Here is a 26,089-nt window from a genome sequence, read left to right as displayed (position 1 = left end):
CCACATGGCATTGGACTTCATTGGATGTTTAGAGTTAAAAGGTCATCAAGATTTGTTTTTAACCTACTTAGTGATGTAAAAATGGCTCAAAAACAACTAAGAATGGTACATAAGTAAGCCATTAGCATTAGCTTCAAGGATTCAGAGTCTTGAGGAGTTTGTCTGGAGTGGATGCTTGCAGGAAAGCTTAACAAAGTTAATCTGTAGACCACGAAAAAAGAAAAAAGAAAAGAACAAAGTGGGCTATTCTATCCATCTTGTTTCATGGACAGTTATCAGACAGTTTATGTCTGGTCTCTCAGGAACTGGGTGGAGCTGTAGCTGTGCTGTCTCTCGGTTTTCTGATGGAGAACTTCCTCCTCCTCTACTACAGATCTGGGAAGCTTACCCATCCTGTTCCCCATATTAGAAAATCTACCCTCCCAACCCGACCACTGTGAGTCCCGCAGCTGTGGCTGGAGGGGCTTCCTCCCTTTCTGGAGGTGATGATGGCTCTAGGAGGCTTCTGGGCTCCTCCCACACTCTTCATGCCTTCTTCCTCTGCAGTGGGAATTTGTAGTGACCCTCATCCTCTACCATCAGGGTTGCTTCCCCACCCAAAAGAGGCTTCACACACAGATCCTGCCGGTCCTCGCTGCTTCTCAGCAGACATGCACGTGATTTGGAATCTACTAATTCTCCACCTCTTAGCTTTAGTAAGAATGCAGTGTATACAGTGGCCAAGGCAGCATACGCCTATAACTCCAACACTGCAAAGGCAGAAATGGGAGGTCCTTACAAGTTCGAAGCCAGCCTGATCTACACAGTGAGTTCTCAGCCAGCCTGATCTACACAGTGAGTTCTCAGCCAGCCAGGAATACCAAAGAGATTCTGTGTTGTTGTGTGTGCTACTTCCCCATGGTCCCCATTGTTATGTGTGTTGTCAGGAGGTTTCTAAATCACCTCTACCTTCTAGAACTTGAAGGCATTTCCTGTCTCCTTCTATACATACAAGGAAGCCAGCTGGAGGTTCAAACCAAAACAAAAACCATTCTCTATAAAATGAAATCAGACCATTTGCAAAAATGCTTACCAAGTAGATATTTCAGAATTAGAGCAAAGACTCACTTTCCCCTATGACTAAACACAGAAAAGACAATGTGATTTTTCTGGGGCTATATGACAGAGATATAACAAGATAATTCATGCTCCTTCAAATTTATTACAGAGATTTTCCCTCAAAGAGTAGTAGTTTTGGTGTCTTATTTATAAACGGTTACGGACAGCCACCACTGGGCGGGGCTGAAGCTTGGTTGGAGTGCTTTCCTAGCATACACAAGGTCCTGAGTTCTAGCCCTGACACCACAGCTCAGGAAGGCTGGTAGAAACCTATAGTCCCAACACTCAGGGCCATGGCAAAATGCTCAGAAGTTCAAGATCATCCTCAGCTCTGTGAAAAGCTGAGCAGGCTGCATAACCCTGCCAGAAACATATCACACACAGACACACACACACACACACAGCAATCAAATCACACCAGGAAAACTACAAAATTTTGAGAAAATGTGCAATCAGATAGACCGATAACATGGAAAGATACAAAAATATGATGGGTCAGAAAGGGTGGAAGGAGAAGCAAGATGGTGTCCGTGGTTACAGCGAGGGAGGCACGGAGAGGAAGTGTCTGGTTCAGCCAGTGTGCTATACAACATCTTTGTTCTGATCCTGGCTCAAGGACTGGGGTTTCTCCATCCACTTTCGCTCCTCTACACTCCTCTACTGCTCACTGGCAAGGAAACCACGGCTGTCCCACATCTTCACTGCTGTCCTCCCGATCGTGACCCCCATGTGATGGAGGAAGGTCATTGGTTAAATTAAAAGAAACTGCTTGGCTCTCATTGGTTAGGAGATAGGTGGGAGGAGTAAACAGAACAAAACGCTGGGAGGAAGAGGAAGTAAGGTCAGACTCGACAGCTCTCCTCTCGGGAGCAGATGCCTCAGGAGAGACGCCATGCTACCAGGCTCCTGGGCAGACACACGCGATGAAGTTCTGAACTAGAATCTTCCCGGTAAGACCGGTGCTCACAGATTGTTAGAGATGGGTTGATTGGGATATCAGAATTAGCCAGTAAGGGCTAGAGCTAAGGGCCAAGCAGTGATTAAAAGAATACAGTGTCTGTGTAATTATTTCGGGGCATAAGCTAGCCGGGCAGGTGGCTGGGGTGTTGGGGATGCAGCCCCGCCGCCGTCCATATTACTACACCCATGTGCCTCACCCATTCCTGTGCACAGAGCCACCACAGGAGGGCTGTTTCTTTCATGCTTTCATTCTAATGTCAGACACTCTCTGATTCTGTGAAAAGCTGCTGCAGGAAGGTGCTGTAATTAGTTTTTAGGGCAAAGACCCATGGGCTGTAATTAATAGACAAGTAATGTTGAAGACCTGAGAGCTTTCTTCAATGTGGTCACAGGGAAAGAGGAACAGATAAAGGCATCCGCTAATCCAAGGTCTTTCTTGGAGTACTGACATGTGCTTTAGTTTTAAATAAATAAAGTATTTGGGGCAGGAGGTAAGAGGTATGCATAATCAAGCAGTCTTCGTCAAAGTTACTGTCCCAGCTCAAGTTCTACAAAGTGGTCCTTACTATTTGAGGAGACAAGGTAGTTGTCCCTGAGATGTTTACTTCTGCCACTTGTGGGTGAGGGCCTGGCCGTCATGGAGGCCATGAAGGCTCTGTAAAAATTAATGGTGACTTGAGAGAAAATATTAATTTACCTCTGTGCCCTTAGACACAGCAAAGGAGACAGGTCGACTCGCAAGGAGGGTCAGATTTCAGGCCTTCTGCTTTAGATAGAGTGTGAGGCTAAAGAGGAATCCATGGTTTTTAGTCAAACATCTGGTACGTACCTTCCTCAGTACCAGTTAAATAAGCCAAACCTGCATTAGAGTAAATGCTGTATTAGTAAATTAGAAAAGCCATAAATCCAGGGACTTTGGAGCTCAGAAAAGAAGGTGTATTTAAAAACAATGGATCCATGCTTGAGGAGATCATATTTATGCCTCGAGGAATCCAGATGTGCACTGAGACCCTCCCTGTGTGATTGAAAGTGATCTTCTTCTGCCACCAAGTGTTAGCATACACGTCTAACCCTGCAGGTTTCCCAGTTTAATTCACAGAAGTAGGAGGTCATTTATGAGAAATTTAAATCCAACAGGACTCATTATGAAATGCACAGAGATACACATACTACAGTCTAAGCATGTCAGACAGCAGCGGGGAAAACACAACACCCTGCACTTACGAGGTCACAGAGTAATTTACTCAGATTTTCTGAGGCCAAATTTGTTTGATTTTTTTTTTAATTACACAGCACAGTGACCATCAGAACAGTTCATTTTAATAGTATCAATATACCCGGTACAATATCGTGAAATAAAAAATAAGCAAAACTCACATGTATACTGAATAAATTTCTCCTCTTGTTAGTAAAGTATGCAATTTCCAGGGAAAGCCTTAGGCTTCCCAGATCTGTCCTTCACCTCACTCAGCTCTGTTGGTGCAGGGGAATCTCCACACCAGGAGATTCAAGGGAGAGTTTCTGTATTTCCAAACTTCCAAACCTAACACACAGAACTTCCGGCTCCCCATTTGGTGTTGGTGACTTTTAGTGCATGCAACCTATAAACACGTATCCTTCTGGGAACGGACCCCAGAGCCCTAGGGACTTCTCTACCCCACACTGACCACCACTGAGAATCTTCATGGGAGCTCTTGAGGGGCACTCCTGGAGCACCCTGGAGCACTCCCAGAGCACTCAGGGCCAGCACCAGGTTCTGCCCATGATCTTAATGAGATATTTAACTTCCTAAATATATTGTTACAGCTCCAACTTTGAATTTTTCTTTTAGTTTAACACGGATAATAGTTTTTTGGGTTATTAAAGATGCTGGTGACTAGATGAAAGGAGGAAACACTAACCTCTATGACGGCATCTCCTCTGGTCAGCAGCAGGTGGACTGTCTATCCATCCTGTGGTCTTAGATGCTTGCCTGTGCTGATCTACAACTGTTCTCTGCCTAGTGCATGGCTTTCTTAAAAAAACAATAGTCACCAGTCCCAACAATAGCACTACTAGTATCTTGGGAGTGTTTCTATATCACACCCAGAATTACTTGCAGATGTCCTCCTAGAATGTCAAGTGAAATATAAAAGACAGGCGGTGAGATGACTCAGGGCCACTTGCTGCCAAGCCTGATGACCTGAGTTTGATACCTGGAACCCACAAGGTAGAAGGAGATGATGGACTCCTATAAATTGTCCTCCCATCTCCATGTATGTGCACCATGATGTTTGTGTACTTACATGTATATATAATATATATAAGCATAATAAAAACAATTTTAAATAACACCTTATTAGGTTTCTCCTAGACACTAAATAAGCACACTCCAAAGTCATAGAAAGCTTCAGGGCCTCAGAAGCCAGAGGCTTCCCCTCACTCCTGACTTGCCATGGGCATCTGACATGCTCATCACCACTTCTTACTAAATTCAGTTCACTAAGGCGACCTTTCACTGGACCCCAGCAAAATCCTAACCAGCTGAGTAAAAATCCCTGATATGTCAAGGAAAGTTCACTCCATCCTAGAGATAGCAACATCAGCTCTATTCAGAAACCTTTCTGAAAAACCACTGGCTAAAAGAATATCAGAATCTCAACCTTTACCTCTGAAATGCATTAAAAGACACATTAAGTGTTGTGCAAAGCAACTGCCCAAACTATGGTACCCACTGTAATGAATAAAGGCTCTTTGCTTTTATATGTGAGTGTGAACCCATGGTGTTTTGGGGGGCACCCAGAAATCTGGGCAAAACAGCTAGGTAAGGTTACATAGTTCAATCAGGAAACTCAGGTAAGACCTGGAGTTTGAGGCCAGCCTGGGCTACACATTTGTGCAAAGATGAACCAAGTTTCATTACCTTCATTCTATAGCATTATATATATTGAACTGTTTATAGTATACAATTACTTTACAATTAAAATAACTTTTAAAATAAAAAAATAATAAAGTGCTTGAAGTGCACTGTATCCCATATGCAAGTAGGAAAGGCAACTATTACCTGCTTCTCCCTCTTTTACTTTCTCTTCTGCCTACGTAACTAAAGCCAAGGAGAGTTCAGTTTAGATTCTACTTGATTGGATTACAGGACACCTCAGAAGCTGCTGACATCATCCCATTGCTGCATAGGAAGGAGTTTCCAGAGAAAAGTAGCATGCAAGTCAGCATGGAATAGATGGGATGTATAGACGGACACCAGAAAGACAATCAGAAGTCTCACCTTTTATGTAAGTTTTCAATTCTCTGCGGTCAACCAGTTTAAAAGTATTAAATAGAAAATATGAAGAAGAGCTTCCCTGATGGTATAGACCTGTAATTCTAATACCTGGGAGGTTAGAGGAGGAGGGCCATGAATTCAAAGCCAACCTGGGCAACTTAGTGTGAGGAAAGGGAGGACTGGCACTAGAGCTGAGGGGGAGAGGGAAGACAAATATTCCAGAGAGATAAAGCACAAGTCTTTTTGTTGTGCACCCTTCAGAGCAGCAAAAGACCCTGTGCTACCCTGCCCCACCCAGGATGCGAATCATCCCTTTGCCAGCGCAGCCACATTGCATACAGGACCCTCCCAATAGCTATCAGACCACAGGACCATCCAGTTAGCCACTGGTAACCACATCAGCTATCAGACCACAGGACCCTCCTGTTAGCCATTGGTAACCATATCAGCTATTAGACCACAGGACCCTCCTGTTAGCCACTGGTAACCATATCAGCTATCAGGCCAGACAGCACAGTGCTCACATTTAATTCATACCTTTACATAATAATGGCCCCAAAGTGCATAGCAATGCTGGCATTTGCTAGGCCAAAGATAAGCCATAGTACACTTATCATTTAAGTGAATAAACACACATATGGGGAAACAACATATAGCGTGATTAATATTATCTGTGGCTTCAGGCATTTACTGGGGATCTTGTTATATCTCCTGGGTGGAGAAGACAGAGTCTATTGTGATTTTTTTTTAGATAGATTTAATAAAAATCTTTCAATAGATTAAATCTTCTAATCTCTACAGAATGCAATTTGATTTCAAGTCTGTATACCATTCCAGCAGGAACTTTCCATTTTGATTACCAATTCAGACTTAAGCAGCCAGTCCCTGGCATGCAACAGATACCAAATAAATATTTATGGAATCATAATCTGTAACAGATGCTCCTCGTATATAGAAATGAATGTGAGTGAATGGAAGTTGGCTGGTGGGCAGGACGGACAGGAGGCTGAGAATGAGATAGGTTCTTAGACACAGAGTCGGACTTTGAAACTCAAGGATGTGACCTCCCTGAAGGCAGGTAAGCCTTCTGAGTCTCAAGTCCCTGTCCTCTAGTGAGAGGAACTCAGTTCTGTGCAGCGAAGCGCCCAGAAAGCACACAAGAACAGTCTGGAAGGTGAAATCGAGATCCTGGAACATTTCCGCATCCCTTTGGTAAGTGTCACTGGGTGCTCCCGTCGTAAACTAATATCGTCAAGGCAAAATAACATTGCGAAATAGGGGAATTACCTTCACCACTGATTTGCCACTCTGGGATTAAATGGGAAGCCACTTGGGAGAAGGCAATCCATTGCAAGCAAAACGAGAGAGACGAGTGAAGAAGTGAACGGTCAGTCTACAAGCTCCGCAGGCTTCAAACACTGTCACGTACAATAATCATTTCCCCTGGCACATCTTACAACCAGGCCTCATGGAGATAGATACTGGCGACTTTTTAAAAATAGATATCAAAAATGCGCAAGATATCTCTTTGAGGGCATCTTTAACAATAGTGCGTAGAAAGCTTGGAAGCACAGGATAGATCAGCCAAACACGTTTTAAAGAACAAAAAGAACTCTGAGAGCTAAACTGGCAGGGAGCAGGTTATACTTAGTAACAAGCACGGCCTTCATTTATAGAGCTGCGAATGAGCCTTAAGAGGAGCAGAAAGAATGAGGAGCAGGCAGTGGACACTGATCTGCATGCTTATCTCAGATAGTCTGGTATAACAGAGGCCAGCAAGTGACATAAGAAACCCTGGGCTGAAACGGAGAAATCAAGAAAACGTGAATGCATGCGTGCGTGCGTGCGTGTAGGGGTAAAATCACCATAGCTAAAGGAAGTTAAAAGACAACTAGTCTTAGCTTGTCACTGTTACCCAACCTTATGGAAAAGTACTCAGGGGTGGGGTAGGGGTGTCCCACGGATACTTTAACATCCAGTCTGTGGTATCCTTGTTCCAGGCCCTGAGTGGAAGGGATTATGGAAGCGCAAAACTGTCTTTTGGAATCCCTGAAAAGCCTACAAAAAGTAGAGCCCATAGCATCCCTCAACGCGGGCTAGAACAGAGGACTGCAATGAGTAAGTGAATAGAGGCTGGCGCAGGAAACCCTGGGAGCTGAAGGAGGCAGAAGCAAGAGAGCCGAACAACTGACCTCTGGCGCCATCTACAGGCTCCTCCTGGGAGGAATCGCAAAAGAAGCAGCAGCCGTCAGGGGTGTCAGTGTGCAAACCACAGCCAGGCAGCAAATCAGGCACGGCTGTAATAGCCTCCTAGGAACACTGAGATCTTTAGCACCCTTGGATTGGAAATGAAATGACCTGAAGTCCCAGGAACAAGGAGGCTAGGGTGCCAAAAATACAAAAGTCACACTCCCAACCATGCTAAAGCCTGGGTGCCCCGGAAAATAAGTCCAACGATACAAATGTGCACTCACCTGCTTCCTGAGCACTGGTGCTTTTGACAGTTTCATAAAGGTCAAGTGAGGCTTAAAACTTCTGCTTTCTCCTGCCAGGATGCCTTTTTCTTGAAATATTCTTTGTGCAGTCTCTGAAGAAAATAAAGCACAAATGCTCCTGTAACGCAGTTATCGTTAGTTATTGAAGGGCTGAGAAGCTGCCAGCCAGCTACTCCAGCTGAAATACACCAGTGAGAAACCATGTTGCAGGGCAATAAAATGGAAGGTAATAGAGAAAGACATCGGACATCCTGCTCTGGCCTCACCTGTGCAGCCACGTACTCACACCATGCACTACACACACACACACACACACACACACACACACACACACACACACACTATAAAATAAAGAACAAACACTGTGGGCTAAGCCTTTTGATTGTTCCAGTTTAAACCCTTGGGTATACAGGAGGAGAACCCCAGATGGAGCTGGCCCATCAGTTTTCCAGGGTGAGCAAAAAGAATCACAAGGAGGTGGCTGGAGAGATGGCTCAGTGGTTAAGAGCATTGCCTGCTCTTCCAAAGGTCCTGAGTTCAATTCCCGGCAACCACATGGTGGCTCACAACCATCTGTAATGAGGTCTGGTGCCCTCTTCTGGCCTGCAGACATATACACAGACAGAATATTGTATGCAAAATAAATAAAAAAAATATTTAAAAAAAAAGAACCACAAGGAGAGATCAAGACAGCTGAGTTCAGAGAGCAGAGCATTTGGGTGTGAGACCCTCATCAAGGCCACACTCTGGGGACCTGCAGAGCATTCCCCGGAATACTCAGTCTAAAGCTGTACTGGACCTTTGTGCCAGGAAAATGCCTGGCGCTGGGAAGCATGCATTCCTGAGCACTGGAGGGAGCAGCGGCAGTGTTTACAAGAGTCAGAAATGCTTCCTCTTCCATTCGTCTGATGGGCTATCCTCAAGGAGGAGCTCACTAGACATGAAAGCAGAAACGGGACTGTGAGGGGACAAAGAGGATAGTAACGAAATGGATGTGTCTTGAAAGCAGAAGGGAGACTCGGAGGGAAGGGGTCAACTACCAAGAGAGAGAGATGAGGAGGGCAGAGGTGGTGGAAGTACCACAACACTGATTTGTCCAGTGACTATGAAGACATGAACTGCATAGCATCCGGAACTAGCAATTCCACTTTAAGAACACAAAGGAAAAAAGAAAATATTGGTACATAAAATTCTACATAGAAAATACTGAAACAGTATCCTGAATGAGCACAGACTGGATATAATCCCTACCAATAAAGATATGGCTGGTAAATTACCATACAACCATACTGGAAAGACTATTACACAGCTAACAAAAAGAATTAATTAGAGTTTCCCACACTGACAAGTCACATGCTAGAACATGCAAACAGGAACCTGGAATTCCTTGCCCCATGTATGGAAAACTCATACTCTTGAAAGATCGTTCATAAACACCTTTCCAGTTTATCTTTATCCAAAAGTGGCTTGAGGGAGGGTTGATACAACTAAGTAAATTCAAAGAATAAAACTGAAATCCAAAAAGCAGTGCAGAGGAGATAGTTCAGTGGGCAAGAGCACTTGATTCCCAAGCGTAAAGACCCAAGCTTGGATCCCCGCACCCACAGGAGTCCAGCAAAGCTTTCACCTTTGCTATGGGGTGGGAGCAGAAGCAAGAGGGTCAACCAGAAAAGGAAGTCAATCAGCTGAGCCTTAAAATAGTTTTGGGCAGTGATTATACATACATCACTTTTGAGATAAAAGTTTCCACTCATGTAAAAATTGCATGTCAATTTTCATCTGTGTTAACTTTTACTCTGGAGGGGAGCTCATGAATAATTAAAGAGGCTGTCAATTCCCCCTATGTAACACAGAAATTCCCTCAAGCACTAAATTGGAAATCACACAACAAATACATCAGGCATCCTTCAAACGTCAACTCTGGGTGCTTCCTAAATAATATAATTTATCTCAGAGATAAAGGTAAAAAGGTTGCCTAAAAACAATTCGTTTGAAATATGTTTCGTGGGGTGGTAAGATGTCTCAGTGGACCTGAAGGCATTTGTGCGAAGTGTTGACAACCAGAGTCCAACCATGGAGCCATGTGGTGGAAAGCGACAACAGACTCCTGCAGGTTGTCCTCCACATGCACATACACACAAAAACAAACGCAATCAAATGTTTAAATGCATTTTTAAAAGACTAGAAGCCCTTGCTAAAATTAAAATAATTTAATAAACACTTTGATGAACCTAAGAAGAGCTTCTTTTTTAGATTTTACGTATTTATCTTCATATAGGTTTTATTAAAATGAATTCTTTAAAAGTGTGGCAAAAATAAACTCGTACTTAAAAATAAAGTCACTAAACTTTTTTTTTAAGATTTATTACTTATTGCACATACAGTGTTCTGCCTGCAGGCCAAAAGAGGGCGCCAGATCTCCCTATAGATGACTTGAGCAAGCAGGTGGTTGCTGGGAATTGAATTCAGGACCTTTGGGGGAGCACCTCTCCAGCCCATAAACATTATTTCAAAGGAAACTATTAAACTGATTTTAACAGAATCCTATATTCTGAATTATATACCTTTTTTTTTTTTTGCAAACCACATATTTCCCTTTCTTCTCTTTGAACATTTCCTAAGGCTGTTTTCATGACAACAGTGTAACCTTAGGAATTAGAGTTCCTGACAGAAACACCACACTAAGAATGACAGGAGGCCAGCCCAATAGTCCGAGCATCAGGAAAACAACTCCTCTCTTAGGGGAAGCCTAACTGTCAGTATCGCTGACCGGCACTCACTTCCTAGCTCTTCTTCCACCTCTCCTATATATTACAACACTTCTGCGAGGAGGCAGCTAAGATAGGTAAAGAATTCCTCTCCCCAATTTTGTGCAAAATTGCAAATACACTCAATTTTATACACATATGCTTAAGTAGGTGCATCTGCGTGTAGGTATACATACAGTTATATGTATATATGCAGACACAATGTCTCTTCCTATTAATATAGGCCTGCTTGGAGCCTACTGCCAAACTTTACAGCCACAGGTCTAATAAAAATACACACACACAGCACATAGGATATTATCTGATGGTGTCTTCCAGTCACACAAATTCTATTCCTGTGGTAGTCTGAATGAGCATGTCTCCCACAGGCTCATCTATTTCAACAGTTAGTCCTTAACTGGTGCCACTGTTTGGGGAGGTTTAGGAGATACAGCCTCCATGGAGAGAGTGTGTTGCTAGAGTGCACTTTCAGAGTTTAAAGACTTGGCCCTTTCCAGTTCTCTCTCTGCTACGTTTGCCATTGAAAATATGAGCATGCAGCTTCCTGCTTTAGCAACTATGCCAGCTGCTGCCATTTCTCCTTGTCATGAAGGACTCTCATCCCTCCAGAACCATGTGTCCAAATAAACTCTGTCTTCTATAAGATGCCTACTAAGTGCAATTACTCACTTCTGTTCCTGTTAGACAAAAGCTTTTTTTTTTCTTTTTTGGTTTTTCAAGACAGAGTTTCTCTGTAGCTTTGGAGCCTGTCCTGGAACTAGCTCTTGTAGATCAGGCTGGCCTCGAACTCACAGAGATCTGTCTGTTTCCGTCTCCCAAGTGCTGGGATTAAAGGCGTGCGCCACCACCGCCCAGCTACAAAAGCTTTTTAATTTCACTCAATGCCACTTGTCAGTTCTTAGGATTGTTTTCTGTGCTACTGCAACGCTTTTCAGAAAGCCCTGATCTATGTGTTGACCTTGAAATGCTATGCTTTATTTTCCTCTAGTCTTTCAGAATTCCAGGTCTTCTCTAAAGCCTTTGATCCATTTTGATTTGGCACAGCATATCAGGAATATAGCTGTACTCTTTCATGTGTGCCTATCTAGTTTTCCCAACACCAGATATTTAAGAAGCACTCTTTTCCCCAAATATATGTTTTTGGTGCCTTTTCAAAGATTAGGTGGTTATACCTATGTGTGTTTTGATTCCTTGATCCTCTATTCCATGCTACTAAACTATGAGTCCGTTCTATGCGTGGATCTTGCTGTTTCTGCTACTATGACTCTGTAGTGATTTTAAGATCAGTATTGCAATGCCACCACCAGTGTTGTTTCTGCTAAGGATTGCTTTGGTTGTGGGGGGAGGTCTTTTGTGTTTTTGTGAATTTCAGGGTTTTTTCTAGTTCTGTGAAGAATATCATTGGAATTTTGATGAGGATTGTGCTGAATCTACAGCTAAGCATTCATTTTTAAAAAGCCATACAATATTAATTTTGCTGATCCATGAGCATAAGAAGTCTTTGAATCTTCTAGTATCTTCACTCCTCAGGTTTACTTCTAGGTTGGGAATTAGTTTTGTGTGTGTATGTGTGTGTGTGTTTTATTTTGTTTTCATTGTTGTTTAATTGTGTAAAGCTATTATGAATGTGGTTTTTTTTTCCTGATTTCTTTCTCTGCAAGTTGATTATTAGATTATACATTTCTAAAAAGCTTCTGATCGGGCTGGAGAGATGGCTCAGCGGTTAAGAGCATTGCCTGCTCTTCCAAAGGTCCTGAGTTCAATTCCCAGCAACCACATGGTGGCTCACAACCATCTGTAATGAGGTCTGGTGCCCTCTTCTGGCCTGCAGGCATACAAGCAGGCAGAATATTCTATACATAATAAATAAATATTTTTTAAAAAATAAAAATAAAAAGCTTCTGATCATTTTTGTTTTAGTTACAGAACCATTACTGCTGTTGTGACCAAGTATTGTGTAGATCAGGCTGGCCTGGACATCTGCAGGAAGATCATGGAGTGCTGGCTTTACAGAAACATGCCACCATGCCTCAGATACATGCCGCCATGCCTCAGGTACATGCCGCCATGCCTCAGGTACATGCCGCCATGCCTCAGGTACATGTCACCATGCCTCAGGTACATGTCACCATGCCTCAGGTACATGCCGCCATGCCTCAGGTACATGCCGCCATGCCTCAGATACATGCCGCCATGCCTCAGGTACATGCCACCATGCCTTAGGTACATGCCATCATGCTTCAGATATATGCTATTATGCCTCACTAAAACCACTGATTTCTGTTTATTGATTTGCACCTGGCATATTGCTGAAAGTAGTTTTCTAATCTATAAATTTCTTAGCAGCATCTGGATTACTTAGGTTGTAGGTTTGTGTTATTTACAAGTAGGGATACTTTTATTTCCTCACTATTTCCTGCTCTTATCCTTTCTACTTTGCTCTCTGTCTTGTTGCTTCAGGTAAGACTTCCAGACTATATTAAATATATCAAAGTTAGCACCTCTGCCCCATTTCTGACCTTAGAGGAAATGCTTTCAGATTTTCTCCATAGTATAATGCTGGCTATGGGCTCGTCATATATAGTCTTTATTATGCTGAGGCACATTTATTCCATTTTAAGGCTTCTATCATTCTGGGATTTTTCTGAATCAATTAAAATGAACGTGTGATTTCTGTCTCTAAGCCTAGTAATGCACTATATTATATTAATTTATTTGCTTATATTCAATCAGCTTGTATCCCACATAATGAAACCAACTTGTTCATGGTATATGATCTTCTTAGTGCACTCCTGAATTCAGTTTGCAAAGTATTTGATTGATACTTCTATGTTCATGTCCAACAGAACAACTGGTCTATAAATTTTTCTTTTTTGTTGTGTCTATCTGGTTTTGATCTCAGGTAATAATGCTGGATTCAGAAGACGAGTTTATGGTCTATTTCCTCCAAAGAACACTACCAAACAATAAAGACTTAAGATGATTACAGATATTATTTTCCATTATTACCACCATCCACATAGCAGTCAACAACCATCTATGGCTCCAGTTCAAGGGGATCTGTTGCCCTCTTCTAGCCTCTGAAAGAAGCAGGCTACGTGCAGGCAAAACACCCATACACATTACAATTTTTACTTGTTTGTTTTTGTTTTTCATGACAGGGTTTCTCTGTGTAGCCCTGGCTGTCCTGGAACTCATTCTGTAGACCAGTCTGTCCTGGAACTCACTGAGATTCACCCACCTCTGCTTCTTGAGTGCTGGGATTAAAGGCATATACCACTGCTGCCCAGCTAAAATAAAATTATTTTTTAATGTTACATTAAATAACTGGAGTTTGTAATTTACATAAGGCAACTGTACTTGATAAATGAGCTATAAAACAGCCATCATCAATTGTAGTGAGTTTTTTACAGATAGCTCTCTGTTTTGCTGCAAAAGCTACTCCAACTCAAAGAGGAGTTCAGTGGGCAGAGTGGCACATGTAGTCCGGTCACTTAGGATGCTGAGGCAGAAAAATCTGAGGGTCAAGTCAGCTTGACCTACATAGCAAGGCTCTCCAAAAAAGGAAAACTACTCCAAATAGAACTGGCAACTGCAGCTTTCTTAGCCTATCAATCAGATCTATTAGTATGATTGACGCCAATTTGTAGGAGCAGGCCACTTGTTCGTCCTGGCTGCCCAGAACCAAAATAACCACACAGAAACTGTATTATTTAAAACACTGCTTGATCCATTAGCTCTAACTTCTTATTGGCTAACTCTTACATCTTTATTTAACCCATCTTCATTAATCTGTGCATCACCACGAGGCTGTGGCTTACCGGGTAAAATTCCCAGCATCTGTCCATGGCTTCTCCAACAACTCCATCCTTCTTTCTCCCAGCATTCAGTTCTGTCTTCCCCGCCTGCCTACGTTCTGCCCTATCAACAGGCCAAGGCAGTTTCTTTATTCATTAATGGTAATCTTAGCACACAGAGGGGACTCCCACATTACTAACCGTCTTAGCAAAGACTACAGAGATTTGCCTGCTTTTCTGAAATACGTGAGCTGCTGCTGCTTCCCTGCTTTTTGACTTTCTCCTATCAAATACTGGGGATTAGACCAGGGTTCTATGAGTGCTGGGCAAGTACCCTGTGACAGGGCTACATCCTGAGCCCTAAATTCTTAAAAATGCCATCTTTAAGTGTCTTTACGGAAAAGCTTTGTAAGGCAAAGAAAAACCTCATGCTTTTTACACTGTTTCTCATGAACATGCGGGTCCCATATCCATAAATAACAGGCACAGTTTGGAGAAAACATGTGAGCGCACTGGTCAGTAAAAAAAATTATTTTATGTTTCTCTGTGCGTGTGCGTGTGCGTGTGCGTGTGTGTGTGTGTGCCCGCATGCATGTGTGTGCATGTGTCTGTAAAGACTGGAAAGGGACATCAGATCCCTTGGAGCTGGTGTCAAAGCAGTTATGAACCACCCAGTGTGCTGTAGGAGCCAAACTCAGGTCCTCTGCAGCCACTGCACCATCTCTGCAGCACAGACTAGACCTTTATGTTTAATAATACTGGCTGTTTTAATACATTTACAGAAGAGCTCTATTTAAAGAACAAAGTCAGAGCTTACTTAGGCATCTGTCTCTTTATAAGGTCTTCTGAATGAAGTGCAGTTTTATAACTCAGACTAAATAGCTACTATTTTTAGAGTATATATTTTATTAACATAACTTTTATAAAATCTTTAAGATCGTAATATTCCTAATCTAACAGTGTCTAATTACTGTCTTAATGGGCTCTAAAAATAACTAAAATGGGGTTGCTGAGTTACCAAGCACTATATATACACACAGTTATAATAACTTTAAAATAGCGTGAGTCATGTCTCTGTTAAGTCAATAATCATGCTTTATTCAAGTAAGTTTAAAATTATAATTTTAATATAAGATTTATAAGAATAACTATTTTTTAAATTTTCCTCAGCTCTCATTTATAAGCACTGAAAATTAACTTATACTGCGAAATATATTTAAAATGTGGTAGTTTTGATATGTATGCTTTTTAATATATTTTGTACTCTTGAAAGTTAATCTGTTTATACAATGTGTATGGATCCTGTCCATCTACCATTTCCTCTCTCCAATTTTCTCTCAAGGCCCCACCCCATCTCCCTCTAAGCTTCATGTCTTTTTAATTTTTTTGTTATATGTGTGCTCTTCGTGAATAAACAATAATTCTTCCATTCTGTGTTCAGAGTCCACAGTCCTGTGGCATGTGACAAGGAATTCTAAAAATGTCATCAATATAAACACAAGGGCAGCTGCAGCTTAGTTATTAAAATTTAATTCCTCATATTCTGTATGATTAAATTCTAGGGAAAGGCTAAACTCAGAACTTTTTAGATAACCCCTTCCGTATTTCTACTTGTTTTTATAATTTGTTAACCGTAAGCATGAGCTTTCTTCCTAGATGCTGTTCCAATAGTGGCTCTTAGCTGAGATCTTCTGATAGAACTACACATGTTTTACAGATAACCTGGTTTCACTGTCACTATACACTGTCAAAACTGTGTGAAAGTACACCTGTTCCAAGATGCTTGGTGGCACATGGGATGCAGAGAAGCAGGAGGATCTTGAGTTCTAGACCAGCCTGGTCTAGAACAGCCAGGGCAACACAAAAAAAAAAAAAAAAAGAAAGAGAGAGAGAGAGAGAGAGAGAGAGAGAGAGAGAGAGAAACACCCAGATGCTCGTGATCATTTTAATAATGGAGAATGGACTACAGGTTAACTTAAGGACCACTCTATCGAAAATTTTGAAAAAACATCTTTTGTTGTTCCAATTTGGCAAAAATATATAATAATAAAATAAAAATAAGGGAGTAGCAACGGCTCTTTTTCCTCCTATGTAGAACAGACTGTCCACAGGAACCACACCAAACCCTCACAAGGGACCCAATGATCAATGACTTCAAAGAACAAAGTTCATCCAGGGCTAGGGAGATGGCTCTGTGAGTAAACTCTTCCTCAGCAAATGTGAGGACCAGGGTGTAAATGCCAGCCTCAAGCACAGGCCTAGCATGGCTGCCTGGGCCTGCAATCCCAGCAGCAGCAGAAGGAAGCAGAGTCCACGAACTCAATGGCTAGCCAATCCCACTGAAAGGGTGAGCTCCAGTGAGACCTGTGTCATGGCAGTAAGGCAGAGAGTGACGGATGAGTGACGATTACAGAATTATTATTACTGTGTGCACACAGAGTTCAGTAACTCGGGAACCAGTTTTTGTTATTTGTAGAATATGCTAAAACAACAGACACTACTTAGGATTGCCAGAATCATAACATTTTTATGAAAGTTGGGTCAGTAAAACTTATATTCTAAAAATAATATCTTATTTAATCTGAGTTATAAATTGAACTTTACTCAAAAAGAATTTTAAAAAATTAAAAATTAATTTTAAAAAGAGAACTTAAAAGCAGGCAAATGCTGAAGTAAGCTTTAATTTTCCTAAAATGTAATTGCACTAACAGCCTGCTCTGGCCTCTACATGCCCCTGCACAGGCATGTGTACTCACAGTTTGTGCAGCACACACACACACACACACACACACACACACACGTTCATTCAGAGACAGGAAGATTATCAGGATGGCCTCCCAAAAGCAGGGTCACAAAAGGGCAGTTCTTAAGGATGTTCCCCACCCTTCCACTACAGGCGCTATCAGACAGCATCCAACCTTGGCTCCAGTTTCTTCTCAGAGTATTTCCTTCAGCCACAACCATAAATTACATGTTTACCTTCTCACTTCAAGTGGTGGTGATAGGACCCACACATAAATCAAGAGCAGACAGCCAGATGGCACAGGTCCTTTAATCCCTCAAGACTGAGGAATGGCGCCAAAATAAGGAAAAATTATAATAGGGGTGATAAAACAAAGGACCCACGGGAATAGCATGCTGGAAGTAAAAATGGTCAACCTCAGAAATCCCAGCTTCTAGCTCAGAACACTCACCTTCCTCTCTGTTCGGGGAAGTAATTGAAGCCTAAGCCAAATTTACACACACACAAAATTCCACCCTTTGTCTCAATTTCTCTCTGGCTGTCACACACAGCTGTGGGCAAGACAGGCAGATTAAAATTTTTATCTTGCCAGTTTGGTCGAAATGTAAATAAATTTATTTTTTCATTTTTATAAATACGTTAATGCCTTTTTCTCTTCATATGGTGACATTCAGATCCAGAATCGACAATTGCAAACATTATCTAAACCAAGCTCACAAAAGTAAACTAGATGGCCTATGGCACACTCTGTTTTACTATGTGGTTATAACAAGAATGATAACTGAGGTCATCATCTTTTTAAAAACTGACCTGTGCTGCAGTAGTATGTCTTACAACACCAAGTGATTTCTTTCCATGATTTTCAGTTGGAAGATTCTTTCTAATATCAGTGTAAGTTACTATACAATTACGTCACATATAATACAAAAAAATGAATAAAATTTTAGAATCACTCTTCAGTCACCTAAAAAGAAGTAAAAGTGCAGGGCAGGGGTGGTGCACGCCTTTAAGCCCAGCACTTGGGAGGCAGAGGCAGACGGATCTCTATGAGTTCGAGGCCAGCCTGGTCTAGAGAGCTAGTTCCAGGACAGGCTCCAAAGCTACAAAGAAACCCTGTGACAAAAAAAAAAAAAAAAAAAAAAAAAGGTTTTGAGGTGGGAGATTTGCCAGCCAGACACAGAGGAAGTCAGAGAGATAAGGAGTCACATTGAAAAACACAGATTACTATAAATGGTTTAATTTAAGTTTTAAGAGCTAGTTGGAAACAAGCCTAAGATAAGGCCACACTTGCATAATTAATAAAAGTCTCCGGGTAGTTATTTGGGAGCTGGTGATCCAAAGAAAGACCTACTACAAAGTACCAGGAGCCTGGGGATGACATCTCTGGGCCTTAAGTATGACGGATTTGAGGAAATGAGCAGTCTCCCCAACAGAAGCTGGCTTTCAGCTAAGCCAAGAAGGCAAAGGTGTATTCTCAGAAAATGTCTGGGGAGCCCAGCGGCTAATTTACAAACTGACAGATTACCATACGATTACCCAGCACAGATCTGGAGTCAAACTGCCTGGATTTATATGATAGCTTTGCCACTTACCAACAAGTTACTTAATCTTATTTTCTCTATCAAGTAAGCAAGGGCGATGATGAGCCCCACCACACAGCTGTACTGCAACTAAAGGAATTCATCTTTGTGAGATGACAGTAAGGGCTGGGCTAAGAGTTCTTACTGCTCTTGCAGAGGGACCGGGTGCAGACTCCATCATTCAGTTGGTGTAGTGCCCTCTTCCGGCCTCCATAGGGACTTGGACATATGGTACACATACATACATTCAAAGCATACACGCATACAACACAAAGTGAAATACAATAGATCTTTTTAAAATTTGCAAAAAAAAAACTGTAAAATGATTTTAAAAACAGCCACAAAACAAGTTCATTTATATGTCTGCCTGAAAAAAACAAGTAAATGGAAGAGTGGACAGGTGAAAGGGTCAAGAGAGAAATAAGAAGAGAAAGAAAGCATGCAGAATGATGCATGCAAACAGGCGGAAATGAATCTGCTGTCTCAGGGCAGGGAACACAGACAGCCTGGTCTCTGGTACGTGAAGGAAGTGTGGCAAAGTTGTTCTGACGTGTCCAGAGAGAGCCTAACCCAGGCCATTGGGTGAAGGGTCAGCAAGCTCCTGAGACACCAGCAGATTGTATTTGGAAGTCCAAATCTTCATGCACACCGGCCTAGGCAGGCCCAGAAATGCTAGGAATGGAACAAATTCCTTACAAATTCTTCTCCATCTTGGGGGAAAATGACAGTCAAAATAAGAGAGAGCATAATGCTCAAATGAGCATTCCAAAGCCTTTCATTTTCTCTTTTATGAGAAAAATGTACTTGGAATCATTTATCATGCTAACCAAGGGCACTTTTCTCATTTTGAACAAAAATATGCGAAGACCATTACAATTCCAACAGCTAAAGTTTTAGCAATCTCTCAATCTAATAACCTTCTTAACAAAATCACATTCAGCTTATAAAAATGAACAAAATTCTATATCTATTTCTATGCAAAAAGCTTTTCAGAGAAATTTCCTCATTGCAAATGTAAAGAAATGTCATATAAATTCAGTTGACTGTATCTTCATAATCCCTCAGGCTATACAGGATCCTGTTAGAAAAGAAGTCGGTGTTGTTTTACTCTGAGTATCAAGGTAAGAAGATGTGAATCAGGGCCCCATAGGTCAAATAACTGACGTCTGTCCAATAGTCTTTTACAACCCACAGTTATGAGAACACAAAGATGGACTCGGCCTGGTCATTGCTCCAGTACAAAATAAGCCCTCAGATCAGAAAAAGAGAAAGAATTACTAACAGCATATCTGCTTGCATAATTGGAGTGGGGGGGGGGGCAAGGAAACCCAGGACCATCATTTACTCTGTTATACTGAGAGGGCTCAGAATTCTATAACAAAAGACAAAGTAATGAGAAACACACACAATTTTATTTAGTAGAAGTTTTATGTGACTTGAGACTCTTCATAAGAAATTGAAGACCACACTCTTCCCAACACCCGCCCCCCAAAAGCAGCTAAACCTCTTTTGGGAGTGGGGAGTTTCATGCATTTTATGTATATAGTGTTCTGCCTGCATGCATGCCTACATAACAGAAGAGGGCATCAGACCTCATTATGTGAGCCACCATGTAGCTGCTGGGAATTGAACTCAGGACCCCTGGAGGAACAGCGAATGCTCTTCACCTGTGTGACTTTTAAGGTGGGTTTAGTTAAGTGGACAGTTACAGAGAAGTACAATCAGATGGAAAGTGTGACTGGTGGTGTCAGGCTGGGAGAACTTGGCAAAGCCTTTATGTGTCCCCCACACCTTCAGAAAAGAGGACATTGTACAAGGACAACAACCTCTCAAACATAAGCCAGACAACCTGCATCCAGGGATGGTAAGGAAACTCTTCCTGAGTTTATAACCTTCTTCAGAGAGTGGGTAGGAGGTCAGAGACCTGTCAGCTTCTCAAATTGAGTCCTTAGTTAAAAATGTTTTTGGAGATGGGGAGGCGGCTGGTGTGTGACAATTCTATATTCTGTCAATTATGTTTTAAATAAACATTGACTGGCCAGTAAGGCAGGACAACCAGACAAGAAGTAGAGGTGGGTCAATGAGAACAGGAGAATTCTGAGAAGAAGCCCATTCCTCCCTAGTCCTGCCCAGACACCGAAGAAGCAAGATGTGACCTGCCCCACTGAATAAGGTACTGAGCCACATGGCTAACACAGATAAAAATAATGTGCTGATAATAGGCTATATAATTTATAAGAGTTAATAAGAAGCCTGAACTAATGGATCAATCAGTTTATACCTTTGTGGACCTCTGTGTGATTTCTTTGGGGCTGTGGGACCTGGTGGGAGGACAGAAACCAGGCAGGACAGAAAGTAAAAACAGCAGCAGAGAAACATTGGATAATGGAAAAGTCTTCTGAGTTAAATCAGCTGATGTATTTCAAGGATGTGCTGACCTCACAGTGGAAACCAGGAGATGTGCTACATTGGGGAAGGGGTTTCGCTCTTGTTTCCATGAGAAGAAAACTATGGATTCCATGAAAATAAAGATTTGGTTTGAAAAAGGGAAACTTCTTGAGAAAGAGAAATGACAGCTCATCCACAAAGGTGAAAACCATACAAGTGGTAAGAAAACCTCATAAGGTTTGGTTGGGGCAGGTTCTGTTCTTGTCTTTGCAGGAAAATATTCATCTTCAAAGAGTCGAGAGACCTTGGACATCTAGATGCCTAAAGGTGAAAAGATCTATCTATCCAGAAAGAACCAACAAGCAAAGAGAAATCTGACTTATAATGTTGTATTATCTGCATAGTAAAATTTGATTATCTGGCCGGACGGTGGTGGCGCACACCTTTAATCCCAGCACTCGGGAGGCAGAGGCAGGCGGATCTCTGTGAGTTCGAGGCCAACCTGGTCTACAACAGCTAGTTCCAGGACAGGCACCAAAAACTACAGAGAAACCCTGTCTCGAAAATCAAAAAAAAAAAAATTGATTATCTGGACATTTGATTATCTGGACATCTCTAAGTAAAAATCAGAGCTGGCTTTAGAGTTGGACGATGGCTATCCTCTAAATCCAAGCATGTTGTTAAAAGAAAAATTCAGAATTTCTGTTTCATTTCAGGAGCCATCTAGTATGGGACAGAAAGAAGATAGATTTTAATGAAATATTTAACTTTTATCCATGCCCATTTTGTCTATACTGTATCTTTCATTGAATATGTGTCCATATAAATAATGAATAATGTTTAAGTTTTCAACAATGAACAGTAGATTTTCCTGCATTGATCTTTGAAGCTTCCAGGAAGAAGATGGGGCCCCACAACAATGACTCCAACTGGTTGATATGACGTCATGATGCTGGCAGTGCTACTATGAGACTGGTTTTTGGGTACCATCTTCAGAAATGGTGCACCTTTTTACAGTGTTCTGGACAGAACTCTAAATAAGAACTTCAAAACAAAACCCCTATTGACTACTCAGAGACCATTTGAAATTATACAAAACAGCAATCTTGAAACTTAACCATCATAGAAAGAACATCACCCCCATGACAGCTAAAGCAATTCTAGAAGATGACATTCCCCTCTCCAAACAAAGTTCTTCCTCAGGGTTAGGGACACCATTTCCAGGTTGATTATTACTTGTATAGGGATGGGAGTTAATGTGGAAATTATGTAGGCCCAGAGATCACAAAATAAGTAGGGAAAATTGAATGGGATAATAGGTATATTAGTGTGAACTTACTCACACTAATAATAATAGTGAGTAATACAGTGAATATTTATGAGCTATTATTTATGGACAGTTTATATTGGTATAGATTTTTATTGATTGATACAAGTTCAAACTATGCTATATAGATTATGTGCCTTTTTCTGTTTACAATATTTTTATACCTATTCAAAGTTATTTTGTCAGATTGTATGCATGCATGTTCCTACCTCTGTTTAAGACATTTTATATAATGATACAATTTTTAGGATATATTTATCATATCACATTACATATTTCTACCTCTGATCAAGATATTTATACATTGTTTACATTTTGAGGTCATTATTCTCCTTTACTGAACAGTTGTTTAAAGATTGTTTAATATTCTGATATGAAGTCTTAATCTTTAAGTTATATAGGTATTAAGTATTATAGGTCAATAGTCATTCATGTTTGTTATACTTTTAGTCAGACTAATTAGGTTCTTTAGATACATAAAGATTGTATTCTGCATAGACAGATAACCTTCAAATACTTCAAAGATCTGTAGATGGCATTTAAATAATTTAGGGTTCTGTTGAAGTGAGACACAATTGCTCCTGGGTAGCACCGATCTATTCCTGAGAGAGTACTGAGCACCAAAGACACTCCACTTGGAGTTTGTTTTCTTCTTGGCACAACTGGCCTTTGGGTAACATGGCCTTTGGCCATGCCTCAACCACTAACAAAGTGTACAATGTCCAGACTGGACAAGCAGGATACAAGAAAAAAGACTGCTAAACCTTGCCAAGACAGGGTAAGATGGTTCTGAAATTTTTCCTGCCTTTGAAAATGGTCTGTCAGTCACTCTAGGCCTTAGTCAAAGTTGGTTGCTTCAACATTGCAAATGAGACTTTGGGTGTTTGCTCAGGCAGCCAGTTGTCTCTGTCATCTATTGCACATTTTGGAAGCACCTTGATTGCAATTCCTGCCTACTCAAGCAATATTATCTCCCTTCTCAGGCTTTTGATGGGGTTGAAGATTTGATAGTCATATTACCATCCTCTTATGACCTAGCCAAGTCATTTCCAATACAAGACTTAAGACTCCTTAGGATAGAATGTTAATTAAAACATTTAGCATATGTTTCTTGCTTAATACTGTTTATGCTGGTTGTATTTCTAATCTTATACTTGATATCTGTTCCTAGTGTCTATAGTTTATGTTAGGTTATTTAAATAAAAGGGAGAGGTGCTGTGGGAGCTCCTTCAGCCAATAGTCTTTAAGATACCAGCCTACTTGGACGTGGTCCCTTATACTATAAATGAAGCTGTAAAGCATGTACTTGCTCTCTTGCTTCTGGCTCTCACTTCCAGCTGCTAGACTCAGTTCCTGTTCTCTGTTCGTGAAGAGGACTGTGATCTAGGACAGTGATCTGTAAGTCTCCCCTAAATAAACAACTCTTTATTATACATAATTCTAAACTAGTGTGGGATTATTTTGTAACTTCTGCCATCAACAAATTAATCATTAAAATAATTAAAATGTCTTAGGGTATAAACTGGAGAGATGGCTCAGTGGGTAAAAAGCCTGTTCCACAAGAAGAAGGACCTGAGTTCAGATCCCTAGGACCTATGTAAAAAGTCAGCTATGGTACCACACAACTGCCTTGAGCTCAGAAAAGGCCAATTCAGTAATCATGCATTTATTAAAAGCAAAGACAGGCAGAGCCCTAGAGAGCTCACTGGCCAACATGCCTGGTCAAATTAATGAATTCTAGGTTCAATGAGTGATCCTGCCTCAAAAAACAAAGTGAAGAACAACTAAAGAAGACAAGACATGGAACATCACCCCCCCCCACACACACACACACACACACCATACACACGTGTATGCACCCTAAGAATATTCACACACAAAATATTTTAGGGCATAATATGCTAAATCCCATCAATGTATAAAGCTCATTACTTTAGACTCTATGTTTAAATGCACACAAGACTTTTCCCCAATTTTATACACTAAAATTCCTAATTACTTCTTTCTTGGAAAAGGTCCCACTGTGTTGACCAGGCTTCTAACTCAAGCCCTTCAGACACAGCCTCCCTAATTCTGGAGTCAGGCTTGCACCCAGTTTCTTAATATTCTTTATTCTGATAATCTTCAGTAACAAGTACAAATAGCATCTTAAGGCATTTCCTTTTTATAATAACTGTGCAATTCTTTAAGAATTTAAGCACTAAAACTTCTCTCGATTAAAATTAGATAAATCACACTATGTATACCCTTTCCAAATTCTCCTGCTTTCTATAAAGTCTGACCAGCTCTACCTCCATTGTTCTGAACAAAGAAAATTTAATATTCCTATGTAGGCGCGCGCGCACACACACACACACACACAGTTTATAACAAAGTTTTTTAATGATATCCTGATAGATGAAACATATTCTTCTGAAAGTTAGAATGTACCATTTAAACAAACAATTATGATATAATATAAAAACAATAAATTATTACACTGATACCATTAGGTAGCTAGTCAGATATTTGCAGGCTTAGAGGCTATTAGGGGGCAGATCCTTGTCTCATAATCAACAGCCTGTATAAACAAAGACCAGAACTATAGGACTCCATTACTGATAGAAGAATGAGACCTGAGTCATATCTTTGGCCCTAGGAGGAAATATGATATCCTGAACTGCCCTGAAGGTCATGGATAACTATCTAAAGATGGTATCATGAGCCCTAACCCTTATAAGGGTACTATCTGGCACTTTTTATCTGTTAAAAAGAAGGATTTACCATTGACTCTACCTAAAAGGGTCAATCACCTAGACAGAAAAATCAGCCGGGAAGCTAGCTGGTGCAGAGACCTTAGAAACCACTGAATGTGCAGACAGGACAACAGTCCCTTTGGCCACTGCCCACTCTCATCTCCAGAGGGCCTCACATTACTCTGTGAGAAGTCTTACCTATATGTGTGTCTTCCTTGGCTCCTTTCAAAGATCAAGGAACTGAGGGGAGATCAGAGAGAGATCCTGGTAGTGATACTGTTGGACCGACATAATCTGATCCTGAAGAATCCCTTTAAAACTAAATCTAGAGACTAGGAATGGAACCCGATAATAGAATATATACTAAGAATTCCCAAGGCCAAAAAAAAAAAAGGAAATACCAAGGCCTTGCATTCGATTCTCAGTATCAAAAAAATAATCCAATGAATATAAAGAAATAAAATACTGAAAAATGTCTAAACTCTGACTACACGAACACTACCATTAATGGAGAAGCCAACTAAATTCCAGTGCCTGGGGTTCTCAGTGCACTGCTTAATCTTTAACAACTGGCATGGTGGTATACATATATAATGTTAGCAGTTGGAAAGCTAAGACACTAGGATTGCTTTGAGTTCAAGGTCAGCCTGGGCGACATAGTATCAAGCCAGTAGGGGATACAGACTAAATTCTTTCCCCCCCAAAAAAAACATAAATTATCAAAAATCTGTGCTTCAATGTGTAGATAAATGAAAATCTCCCATGACTATTAAAAAAATCTAGATTTCTTATAAGTCGATGTGAAAACTATAAACAAAGGCAACAATACAATACTCACACAACAAGTTAAAAGTAAGTTTACCATGCACTGATATTTTCCCTACATCTTTCATTTTTTTGTAATGTTTCACTGAAATTTTCAGAATATAAATGTTTCTA

The 26,089-nt window shown here is 41.0% G+C and overlaps 1 protein-coding gene across 6 annotated transcripts in view; it reads right to left on the bottom strand.

Moving 5' to 3' along the window:
- Positions 1 to 26,089, bottom strand: part of Akap7 (A-kinase anchoring protein 7) — a 131,598-nt gene that overhangs the window by 70,206 nt on the left and 35,303 nt on the right. For all 6 annotated transcript variants that reach the window (XM_075947436.1, XM_075947426.1, XM_075947416.1 and 3 more), the window contains one exon: positions 7,792 to 7,904. In XM_075947436.1, coding sequence (XP_075803551.1) covers positions 7,792 to 7,904 — 113 coding nt within the window. The remainder of the gene's footprint in view (positions 1 to 7,791; positions 7,905 to 26,089) is intronic.

The sequence above is a fragment of the Microtus pennsylvanicus genome, chromosome 1 (genome assembly GCF_037038515.1).
Source record: "Microtus pennsylvanicus isolate mMicPen1 chromosome 1, mMicPen1.hap1, whole genome shotgun sequence".
In the NCBI taxonomy this organism is placed as follows: Eukaryota; Metazoa; Chordata; class Mammalia; order Rodentia; family Cricetidae; genus Microtus; species Microtus pennsylvanicus.
Note: the sequence above shows the minus strand (reverse complement) of the source record. Positions and strands in the feature narration are given on the sequence as shown.